The 12,587-nt window shown below is 41.9% G+C and overlaps 1 protein-coding gene across 5 annotated transcripts in view; it reads right to left on the bottom strand.

Annotated features, from left to right (window-relative positions):
* The window catches only part of LOC127582253 (ral guanine nucleotide dissociation stimulator-like), a 137,280-nt gene that overhangs the window by 47,459 nt on the left and 77,234 nt on the right, over positions 1 to 12,587 (bottom strand). The window contains exon 1 of one of the 5 annotated variants that reach the window (XM_052037406.1): positions 288 to 624. The exons of 2 other annotated variants lie outside the window; for them this stretch is intronic. In XM_052037406.1, coding sequence (XP_051893366.1) covers positions 288 to 470 — 183 coding nt within the window. In that variant the 5' untranslated portion in view covers positions 471 to 624. Of the gene's footprint in view, positions 1 to 287; positions 625 to 12,587 lie in introns of those variants that run through there. 2 more of the 5 variants (XM_052037409.1, XM_052037410.1) reach the window with 2 other exon arrangements.

The raw sequence follows: 12,587 nt of genomic DNA, 5'->3' as shown, positions 1-12,587 counted from the left end.
TTATGCCGGCTCCAGTTAGAACAATCCTGTCAGTCCCATTCCCTCGCTCTTTCCCGACAAACTCTTCTCTCAAGTGCCAGAACAATTCCTTTCTGGATGCACTTACTGATTCTGTTCCCAGTGCTCTCGGGGGCAATTCCAGTGAATTCCTGATGATTATTCTAAATAAAACAAAAATAATCGCACCCTCTCTGGACTCTTTTGCTCATATTTTTACATCCCTTTCGGCAGAACCTAACGGAACAGCCCCCTCCATCTAACCCACGGGGAGTAAAAATCCAGCCTACCTCGGTCAAAGGGAGATCGGGATCCAACTGTGTGAAGCTGCTAAGAACCACGGAGCTAGGGTCTCCAGTCACCTCCAGCCTCACGGCATCCCAGATGTTCTTCATGCGTCTCGAACTATCAAACATCTTCTGCCCGCTGGGTGCACAGTCATTTTGCAACTCTGGCCACATTAGGTAAACCATGGGAAAGGCTGGTGCTGACTCCTCTTAAATTGGCAAGAAACAAGCCATTCCCCCCTTCAGGTGTCAGAGGGGGATGTAAACACGACTGCTGAATCCTGCTAAAGAAGGATCCTTCTCAACTCCCTCCACTCACTGGCAACACCAAGCCGTGGCTAAGCCATAAATGGGATGTGGCAGCCAGTCACGGCAATCGAACCCGCCCTCTCGGACAAGCCATGATGTCACCATTGTACAGCTGCGCCTCCTGCAGCCTCCCAAAAGTGGACTGGATTTCCCCGAACACCGGATTGGATCAGACAATCAATACAGAGTTTACATATATAAAAACTAAGGTTGATTAAATAAAAGTAGAATGACTTTTATATTTAAATGAAGTGGAGTTATTTCATTAAAAAAAACTCATATCATTAATTATTAACCAAACGTTGCTCCGACTATTCTTGAATCCAGCGTAGAATCCGCTTCCATCACAGCTTCAGTGCCCGTGGATTTCAAGCTACAGTTCTACGTAATAACCTCAAGAAATCCCGAAACTTTCCTGTGGAGCCCCTTATCTCACTTTCAGCGGGGGGCAGAATTTAGGTGGTTTACAGAACTAGGCAAGCCTGTTGTGCTAGACAAGTTGTAGTACAACTGGCCTGTGCGATCGCATCTTACTTGTCCCAGTGCCAGATAGCAAAGATAGGGCTGAATGATCTGATGCGGCATTGCAATTGAATGCTAACAGTCGACAAATACAGAGGCTTATGACCTTCTGAGGTGCCACCTGTTAGAGCGAGTTAAGGCTTTTGGTGAAGGGCTGCTATCTAAGGTACCGCCGTCGTTGAACATTGAGGGGCTGCTCCAGTGTAACAGCTCCGCAAATACCTGATTGTTCAGGGTATTGTTCAGAGGCATGATACTTTGTAAATAGAACGTATTGTTTTGATGACACAATGAATGTAAAGAAAGACATGTACTGATTGTATTATATTTCCTGTATATACTTTTAAGAATAAAGTTTATTTTTGAAATAAAAATTAATTTGTCCCTGGGTCTGTTTCTATGCTGCAAAACACTGTAACTCAATGAATCCAACCTATCTTCGCCTCCAATACAGATTGGGTTCAGGAAGCCACCAACCAGTATCACTCCTCTAGGAGGAACCCAAGAGCAGGCACAATGTTGCCCTGTAAGGTCAGCTCTGCAAAACATTGCCTTAAACTTTAAATAAAATAAAAAATATCCTGCAGATGCTGGAAATCTGAAATAAAAACAGAAACTGCTGGAAAAATATTCAGCAGGTCAAACAGCATCTGTAGAAAGAGAACAGTTAACTTTTCAGGTCCAGGACCCTTCATCGGAACTGACAAAGATAGAAACGAAGAGACAAGACAGAAGCAAGTTTGTCAAAGCAGCAGAGAAGATGGTGGAAGGGTGAATAGCTGAAACAAAGGAAATTTCTCAGATGGCTTTGAAATAATAGGGCAGTTAAAATTAAGTTTTTTTGTCTGTGTAACGTGTTGCTAGTGTAGCCCATGTAGTATTGTAGTCTGATTATACAAAGAAAAGATAAAAAGGAAACCATTCAATTAAGTGCTTTTGAAATGTAGAGCACACAGCAGCCAAATTACATCCAGAAAACTCCCCTAGAAGGCAATGTGCTATAAACCAGATAAGCTTTCTTTCAGATATGGGAAGATAATTATAGGACACCAAATAACTCCTGAAATACTGGCATGAGATTAGTTGGCACTCCATTGCAATACCAGGGGTGTGCCACACTGTTGGGGTGACAATTTTTGGTTGAGATTTTAAATGAAAGATCTTGTTTCTCACCTCAAGTGTATTAATTGATTGCCACATTCCCTACACTGTACAAAATGTATGACTGGAATATCCTGGGACAAGGAAGGTGCTGTAAAAATTCTTTCATTTTCCTCCCCTCTTGGTCTGGATTCATTCAGTTGGTATTGGCAGACTCTCCACAGTCGGTTTCCTCCCAACACCATCCCCTGCTGGAGCACCAGGATGTGAAACATGCCACAACGGGCAGTTAGAATTGTTACAGCCTCCGTCTGATCTCATGGCTGCCATCTGGTCAGAATAATTAAAAATGCAGCACAAAACCTTCATGTGTTGTTAGGAGTTCCAAACGTACTGTATTATCCTGCAGCCCCCAGCAATGTAAGATTGGTCTTCCTGGAACTGCTGTGAATAGCCAATGACAGTAGTGTGTTCTGGGAAGGTGGGGGCCGATATAGTTACTGCCCCGAATGATCATGAAGCACATTGAGGATGTATGCATTTTTCTGTAGAATATGTGCTTGACAGGATCTTCTGAAATGGTCAAAAATAAATTCTTCTGTGTGTACCAGATCACAGGGAATTGTCAAAATGGATCCCGAATGGGGATCAGAGTAACCTCTTGCTCTGACATTCTGACAAGCGAGTAGCATGACTAACAGTTACAGCACAACCATAACTTGCATGCAAATATAAGATTACAACATTACCATATAGTCAGAACTGTCTCATTCTACTTAGCCCTGTCCTAAAGACACATAATCAGAAGTCCTGAAATGTCTCCAATTCAGACCTGGCAGCTTTTCACTGCCTTGTTCACTAAATGGTCCGCCCTCTGATGGAAGCCTCGCGGTGACTGTCCTTAATTAGATTCACTCATCAGTCCAGCAGGTTTTAATGATTAACATTGTTTTCCGTCGCAGTTGGCAGCAGGAGCACACTGCAGGAAGGGAATTGCAGCAGTGTGGAATGTAAGTCCCTGCCAAATGATAACCTTTGTCTTATTGGGGATGCCTTGCACTAGGGCTGCTTTCATAGGAAGGAAGGTCAGTATTCACAGAAAAATGATTTCAGATAATTGGCAAAAAAACAACTGTTTTTTTATGAGGTGAGTTATAATCCAGAATGCACAGTATTAAAGAGTGGTGGAAGTGATTCAAAGGCAACTTTCAATCAAGAATTCATAATGAACTTGATGGAGAACTGGAATTAGCTGGACAGTTCTTTCAAAGAGCAGGCACAGCTGAGATAGACAAATTATCTTCTGTGCTATGTGATGCTACGAGTACAGGACAGATTGGAAGAGCAACATTCGATCTGTATCGTCACCTGACTCAACAACGCCAGGAATAATATATTTCTTGAAGCACTTCATTCAAGTGGTCATTCTTCACTGGTGACACATAGCATCAGCAGACTATTAGTACATGGGTGCAAATGCCGTCCTGTCATCACCTGATGTTCACACACATGCCCTGCACAGTAATAAGTACAGTGAGACAACCCTTCAGAAGCTGGGAATGCCGAGGCACCTTCGCTGCCAGCTGAGATCAACCATCAGCACCAACAGGGAGGCGAACCTGCATCCTGCTTGACCCAGTGCATCTACTTACTAAAGGCACACCATTATCTTATCCAGGTGTGACAGGATGGCTGGGAATTGTTAGCTGCACAATAAATGCCACCCTAATCCTCTCTATACCCTACATCCAAAAAATCTTGCGCTTCTTTAGGTCTCCCTACTGCAGAATGAGCACTGAACCACATCTCAGATGACAGCAACATGGTAACTGAGCAAGTGGCTCAGGAAGCAGAGATGAAGGAGCAGTGTAGTTTTGTCAGAGTGGATGCAAGTACAAGGGCGTGGGAGGTTTTGGCCATGGTGGGGATTTGAAAACAATGAAACTGCTAATGGAGTTTAGAGAGGACAAAAGAGATTGTAGTTTAAGGATCAATGCATAAAGCAGGCTATCTATTAATAAAGTACATGTAGAGACTGAGAGGCTTAAGTGTGGAAATGAAGGATGTACTACCCTTAGCAGGGAGATTGATCATCAATTGCTATAGATTTAAAGTAACTGGTAGAAGGATAAGAAAAGAATGGAGGAGAAATTTTCCACCCAGAGGATAGTGACAACTAGAGCTCATTGCCTGAAAGGGTGGTGAAGACTTACTTAGCTGAACACCTGAAGGCCCGTAAATTAATTGGTTAAAGATAGGAATGGGAAGTGGGGTTTACATTCACAGCTACTCCTCATTCAACATGAGCATGATAGGCCTAACAGCTTCCATTTGTTCAAATTTTTTTTAAATTTAAATTTTATTTACAGCGTGGTAATGAGGCTCTTCCGGCCCAACGAGTCTGCGCCGCCCATTTTAAACCCATATTAACCTACCTGTACGTCTTTGGAATGTGGAAGGAAACCGGAGCACCCGGAGGAAACCCACACAGACACGGGAGATCGTACAAACTCCTTACAGACAGCGACGGGAATCAAACCCCGATCGGTGGCCCTATAATAGCATCGTGCTAACCGCTACGCTACCGTGCCGCCCATATTTCAATGATTCTGGTTCCGTGTTTCTATGTGTTTCTAGATAATGTTAGTGATGAAATGAAGGCTGCACTCAGAGACCGATATGCGCAGGATCAGGGTGAGCAGGGTAACAGATGTCTAAGACCGTGGAATGATTGAGGAGATTGAAGTCATGGGACAGTTGGAAAGGATACTTGGTGTCCCAGTACTATTAATGTGTTGAAAGCTGGTTTGGCAGGTTTCAAATGAGATGCAGACACAAGAGAATGCAGGTGTTGGAGTATGGAGCATAAAACAAACTGCTGGAGGAATTCAGCAGGTCAAGCAGTCCTGATGCAGGACCTGGACCCCAAACATCCACCATCTCTTTGCTTCTACAGATGGTGCTTGACCTACTGAGTCCTTCCAGCAATTTGTTTTATGCCTCAAACAAATGGGTTTAGAAGCTAATTCTGAAGCATTGCTACTTTCCAGAACCAGCAATTCAAGATGTAACGATGATTTTCGTGTAGCACTCTGGTGTTAACCACTTGATACTCTAACCAAACACAACTCAAGTTTCGAAGAATACTAATGATTTTATAATCCATGACTCATATAATCTGCCAATCACTCTCTGCCTAAATTCCAACCATATTGTTGTAGTTTCAAGTATAAGAATGGTTGGTTGTAATACCAGTGATTGTATTAGAACTTCATTGTCTATGTGCCCACCAATGTATCAATATCTTTTTTCAGTCTGACAAGTTCCACAGAGTTCAAACAGGTACAGAACATGGATACAAAGACTTAATATCCTGCTTAGATTATCCAGTGTTAATCTAGAAACATTTAGGATTCCCCTGCAAATATACTGATTGGTATCAATAAAACTGGGTAGAGCTACTGATCTATTCACTATGGTCCACTGCTACTCTATTCATGATGATTCATTATTTTTCATGATGAGTTCACTATGGTTCAGTGCGGTTCCTATGGCTTACTGTAGACCAGAGCTATTTTATTCTGTACTACACTCTGATTCACAATGGTCCAGTACGGTTGTGTCCACAATGGGTCAAAATTTCCCAGTGCTGTTCACTATATCTCACAAGTGTTCACTATGGTTCAGTGTTGCACTGTTCACTAGGGTTCAGTGTGGTTCACTAAGTTTCAATATGCCTCAGTAAGGTTCACTGTATATCAGAGTTGCTCTTTTTACTATGGTTAAGTATGAACACCATGCTAACAATTGCCCTCTTAAAATCTGTAGCTTAGTCAATGAATCTGAGTGCATTGCAGTTTGTCAGGTGGACATGGCTGATTAACCGTCACAGAATTGTGCTGGCTGAATGATTTTCTGTGATTTTGTTTGATCTCTTCTCTGTGCTGCTTAAAATATAAAATAGTTGCCTTCATTATTTTTGATCTCTCTCACTCTCTCTTCACCCCTGAGGAGGAGCAGGGAGGGGACTGCTCAGAGAAGATCATGCTGAAGAGTCAGCTGGTGGAGAGCACACCCAGGACCCAGTGACCTTCCTTCTTTGGTCTCAGGACTAACTAAGTAATTGGCCTGCTTCCAGCCCCTCCCCCTATCACAGCTGCCACAATCAGTTTTAATCCATGGGGAGCTGTGGGTTCGAACAAGTGTTTGACTAATACCACTCTGCAGTACTCCTCCATTACAAGTACATAGCATCATCAATCACCAGTGCGCTGTCACTGTGGCCTGTAGCCAGCTATCGACTAGGTGAACAGAAAATGCTGTAAGTGGCAGCAATGGAAGGAAGGCCTGATATAATCATGACAGAGTGGATAGAGAGAAACTGTTTCCATTGGCCAGGGGGTCAAGAACTACGAATCACAGAATGAAGGTGATTGGCAACACAACCAAAAGTGACGAGGAACAATATTTTTTTCTAGAGCCAGGATAGCAGTGAAGACAATGAATTGTTGTGTTAAGTATTTATAATTTACAGGGCTACGGGGAGAGTGGGAGGACAGAACTAGCTGGATTTCTCTTGCATATAGTACAGGCGATGGACTAAATTATCTCCTAATGTGTTCCCATCATTCTGGATCCTTTGATGGTTGAATGGGAGGTTCCTCATGCACTTTCAATATAGGGACCAAAGCAGTCATTTACCTGTCTCTCACGCAGATGTTTACTGACCTGAGGGATGGTGTTAGTGCTCAGCTCACCTGGCTACAGTTCTATCTCCAATGTCTAAGTGAAACAGACAAAGGTTTTGCTAGTCATAATGTACTATAAATCAACAAAACTGATAATGTTTTGGTAGTTACTGTTATTAATAACCTACAAAAACTAGCAATGTTTTGATGCTTACTGTGTATTGCTAGTTAACAAAATTGACCATGTTTTGCTAGTTACTGGCATTGATAATTGTCAAGGACTTTTACAAACTACAAGGAAAGATATTTACTCTGAGTGTGAGTTCCAGCAAAACATGGTTGCTGAAATTGAATCAAAGACAAGTAACAAGATTGACCAACCTTGACACCAATATCCTGGAAGCAATTGAGCTTATCTGCCTGAGATGCAAAATGGCAAGAGGCCAAGCCAAAGAGAGAGATGTTGAAAAGAATTAGCAAATTCCAGTCCTATGCCATGCTGAAGATCATCTGGATGGCAAAGTAATGGACTGCAGAAAAAGCTGTGGATCTTCCACAGCAATGTCCTCAATGTGTTGTGAATGTAGCTCAAAATGGGGGAAGCTGACAAATTTGAGATCTTTCAAAACAAATGTAGGAGGAGCTCAGAATTTTTTTGGCTGAGAAAAACCTCAAAAATTAGAGTTGGATCAAAGACAAAACTAATGTACAAACAGTGTGAAGGAACAGATGTGACAATATCATCAATTGCACTGCCCAGAACATAAGGCATCAGTCAGGAAGCATAAAAGGGGGTCATCCCTAGGAGATAAGGTGAAGAACAGAAGAGGAGATGAAGACATATAACTGAGACTGTCAAGCAGGCCACAGACTAGCAGCCCTGGTGCTCTGTTCCAGAGGAAGCAAGCTTATGTGACACTTGAGGTATAAGCACGATGGAATGATTACATATTATTTCTCTCAGTTCCTTCTGAGCAAAACTAAAATTCCACTAGGTAGTTTTCCAATAAACCATATTACAGTTCAGGAGGAAGCTTTCAGAATTGTGCTTTAGGGATATTTTCACTGAGTGAATCCCCTTTGCAGAGGTTGGGGATTCCCATAAACCCAGGGAATTAGAAAAACAACAAAAAGATTCCCCTACCCAATTGGTTGAAAAAGCAGGAACAGTCTCAGGTTTAACCTGTGCTGAGTTAATTAAAATCAACTGGAGAAATACAGGAGGTGCTACAAATGGCTACAGCACTTCTGAGCCAGAATGGGAAGTCAGCCAGGGACCACACAGATCTCTGTCCAGCAACCCTTGCAGCAGAGCACATAGTTAGGAGTCAACTGCAGTTCCTTCCTAATCCTGCTGTGGGTACCAACTGTGGCTCAGTCAGCAGCACTCATACACCCAAGTCAAGTCTTTATGGGTTTAAATCCTAAGAGAGAATGAAATTAATGTGACAATGTAGGAACTGCAGCCCTGCTATTTGGTCAAAAATGGTCACATGTTGTTGTTACTTCAGTAATTATACTTAAAAAAATACTCTTCGGATATCCTGAGATAATGCACGGCAGAATGTAAATGCATGCACTTTCCTGATTAAACAGAACACCAAGTGCAAGTCAAGATTCTCAGAATGACTTTTCCTAGAGGTATTAATCCAAATTTTTAAATTCCCTTTTTAATTCCCTGTAAGACATTGATATGCACAGTTTGTGGACCTGTGCAGCTCCTTTAAGTGTTTTGATCAATATTACAGAGAAGGTCATCACTTGGTCATTGTTAATAATCACAAGAGAAACAGATTTTGGCAGTTCAGTATGGATTAGTTCCCAGTGAACAGTCTGTGATCATAAAACAAATAATTTGAATAATTTGACAGCATAGCAGCTCCTCATCCCCTCCCCACTTCATTCTTGAAGAAAACAGATTAGAACTAAAAAAATCACTAAATCAGTGATCATAAATATCGGGCGCGACTCAACATCAGGAAAACCTATTGGTGGGAGTCTGTTATAAAAAAGACAACACACTGGTGGTAATGTCTTAAATACAGGACAATATGTGAGTGGTAGTGTGTAAGAAACTGGGCAACATAAAGATGGTAATGCATTATATGCAGGACAACACTTGATGGGTAATGTTATATACAGGACAATGCAGAGGTGGCAATGTATTATATAGCACACAACACAAGTGGAAATGTCTTTTGTAGGATGACATGATGGGAATATGTTATAAGCAGGGCAACACAGGGGTGGCAATGTTGATGTACAGGGCACTACAAATGTAGGTGCATGTTGCATCCAGGATAATAAAAAGGTAGAAGTGCATTACAAGCTCCAGGGTGACTTATATGACACATGAAGTAGGAAATTAAAAGTTTGATTTGTTTGTTAAACACCCATCCTGTAATGTAATAACTCTCTTGAAATACTCTTATGTCAGTCTATCAGAGGTTATTGGAGAATGAAACACTTTCCTCTTCCACAAATTCAATGTCAACATCATCTGGAGTAATCAGTTCAGTGTCAGCCCTCTGCTCTGGCCCAACAATCTGCCTTAGCCCCTAGTATCAAATGGCAAACACTACCACAACACTTTAGTTTCAAACTTAGGGCAATTTTCCATTGTGGGCTGGCAATTGATGGGTTAATGCTGCAGAAACTCATTTCATACAGGACCCTATTCCAACTTTGTACTGGGCTGAATTCAACCCAAGCCGGAGAATAAGCAGCATTGTACTCACCCCGGCACCAGCCATCTCTGTCAAAAGGCAACCTTAACTATTGTTTTAGAAGAAAATCTTGATGAGTCAGCAATGGCCAATTGGGCAAATGACATGAAGCAATGTGGAGCAGTAAATGCTGGTTAAGGTATGATGTTAAACCACGAACCTAATGTCTGGTAGTTTGGACAATTCACCTGGAGTCACAAACTCAGCGGGTCAAGCAAGATCTGTGGAGGCAAAAAGTGTACGTTGATGTTTTGGTTTGAAACCCTGATGAAGGGTCTCGATCCAAAACATCAACATACACCTTTTGCCTCCACAGATGCTGCTTGACCCACTTAGTTCTTCCATCATTCTGTTTTTTCCTCCAGATTCCAGCACCTGCAGTCGTACTGGCCCTCTGGAAGTGACCAAGCCAGGTTTAAACACTGGCTTAGCTAGTGTTTAGCTAAATCAGCATTAAACACTGGCTTAGCTAGTCACCCAACATCTCTGCAATGAACATATTTTAAAAAATGTTTTTTACTATTAATTCTTGAGTGAAGGGCCTTGTTTGTATTTATTAGCCATCCCTGATGGTTTTCGGAAAGTGGCAATTGGCTTTCTTGAACCACAGAGTATTTTTGCCTTAAAATGGCCTCTACAGTTAAGGTAGAGGACTGGAGACCAGATACAAACAACAAATTTCATTCCCTAAAGGATATTTGAGAAATACTGCATTTTTCAAAAGCACACCATGTTTTACTTACTTACTTACTAGTAATGGATACGTACTTACTAGTAATGGATATACCGATAATTACATACTTACTAGTAATGGATTTATAAAACCAAATATAATTTGCCATGGTGGGAGCTGAACACACAGTTCTAGTCAAAGCAATTTAACAGCTTACAAAAAATCATAAGGTTCTTGGATCTGGGAGAAAGAGAGAACTTAAATGTTGCTTTGCACAAATTTTTCTATAAAGTATCTTTGTTTGTTAGTTCAAATAACCAGCTATCCTCCAGTATCTTAGTGAGTGAATGCAAGCAATCCACTCAAGAGAGATTCCTGTAAGGTACTTTTTCATTATTTGTGGTTCAGCTGAACCCAGTGAGGATTGGCTGATAAGATCCTTACGGATATGGTATTGATTTCACTTTGAAGCTATTGAGACTCTGGTGCAATTGTAGTCTGAATATTTCAATCTATACTCACTAATAGCCATTAGACAAATCTTCTTCAGCTGCCGTGGTACAACTCTGAAACCAGATTCACTCATTGCCAGAAAGCACTAAAAAGCTGTTTTCTCTTAAGTTTCTGTGGATAAAATGGTGGCATGGTGAGCAGTTAGTGGGTTCAGTCCTGAACTTGGGTGCTGTCTCTGAGGAGTTTGTACATTCCCTCTTTAATTGCATGAGTTTCCTCCAAACTCTAATTTTTTTTTGCTGTATTCCGAAGATATGCTCATAGGTTAATTGGACCAAAGTAAACTACCCTTTGCTGTAGGTTAATGCCAAAAATAATCAAAAGGGAGTTGACGGTTAAAACAGAATAAGTTTTACGGGTACAGGGAAATAAAGAGAGCAGGAATGGGACCAATGGGATTACTTCCCTGGGAGCCAGCATGGGGGTCAGGGGTGGATGGGGCAGGGCAGCGTCCTCTCATCCCTTGTTGACATGTCAATAGTGGCCAGGGGCAGCTTCCAACTACTTCCACCTCCTCACAGGCATCCAAAGGCATAGTGCAGCCAAGGTTTGAGGACAGCTCGCCTGCTCTCAGCCATCCTGTTCAACCAGCACCACTATAGTTTTGAGTCCCAGTTACTGGATGGCACTACTGTTCAAATGCTGCCTTACACATGGCCCTCAGCCCTTCTCTCTCTTCATCGGGTCCTCCCCTGTCACTCTTAGAAATGGCTGTTAATTGACAGAGATGTCTTTTGGACCTTTCTCAAACACTCAGATATTCTCCCTCCTACTCTGACACTACCCTTTAACGGTTCCCCTCCCTTTAAACTTCACATAAGCACAATAAATGTAAATAGATTCCAACATTATTCACTAATGTTGCCTCTTAGCTCAAATGTTTCCTTGACACAGGTCCAAACACAGGAAGGACCTTTCTATCCTGATGAGCTGACCATGACCACACATTGTCTTCTGAACCCCTCTAAATCCATCAATAGTTTCTCTCGAACATCCAAGCCCTTCTCCAGAACTGGAGTACCAAATGCAGTCTGACACTGCAGTGCAATTCAGTGGAAGCTGCTGCACTCTAAGAGTTCTCACTGGTGTCTCAGCCAATATTCATCCCTCACTTGTACATTCTAATCACTAAAGCAGATCGGCTGGTAATTACCCTATTGTTGCTCCACAAGTACTTCATAATGGCTTTGGGGTGTTCTGAAGGTGTGATCGAGACTACATCCATATATGATATCCACTTTCTCGCCTACAAACTTTGGAAATATAAACAGTGTGTGGGAGTTCTCATTAGAATCAGTGTAGGGATCCCAGGAGGAATGATCGTGCTGCTTTAACATCCCTTTAGTGATCTGTAGTCTCTCTCATGGATAGCAGAAAACTAAACATTAAACCAATACAATCATTCCTCCAGGGTTCTAGGCAGTGACTACATTATAAATTGAATCCTCTGAAAATATCTCACCAAATGCCATCATTACAAGCTCTTCCTGTTCTGTTTCTTCACCATATATTTTAGTTGGAAGAGGGTGGGGTGCTGAGGGTTTCTGAGCTCGGGCTGGGATTGGAAGGATGTGGGGAGCTTCAAATTGGATGCTACTGTGTAACTTCATCATTCCCTCCTCCATCTCTCTCCTCCCCCACTGCTATATTTATAAGTATCTATGTGAGGCAGAAAGAATGCCAAAGAGCTGAGCTGGCTCACTGCATTCTGTGATAAACAGCACAATTATTTTTGCTAACTTCATATTTGCTACAAGATAAGATACAATCC

The sequence above is a fragment of the Pristis pectinata genome, chromosome 23 (genome assembly GCF_009764475.1).
Source record: "Pristis pectinata isolate sPriPec2 chromosome 23, sPriPec2.1.pri, whole genome shotgun sequence".
NCBI lineage: Eukaryota > Metazoa > Chordata > Chondrichthyes > Rhinopristiformes > Pristidae > Pristis > Pristis pectinata.
Note: the sequence above shows the minus strand (reverse complement) of the source record. Positions and strands in the feature narration are given on the sequence as shown.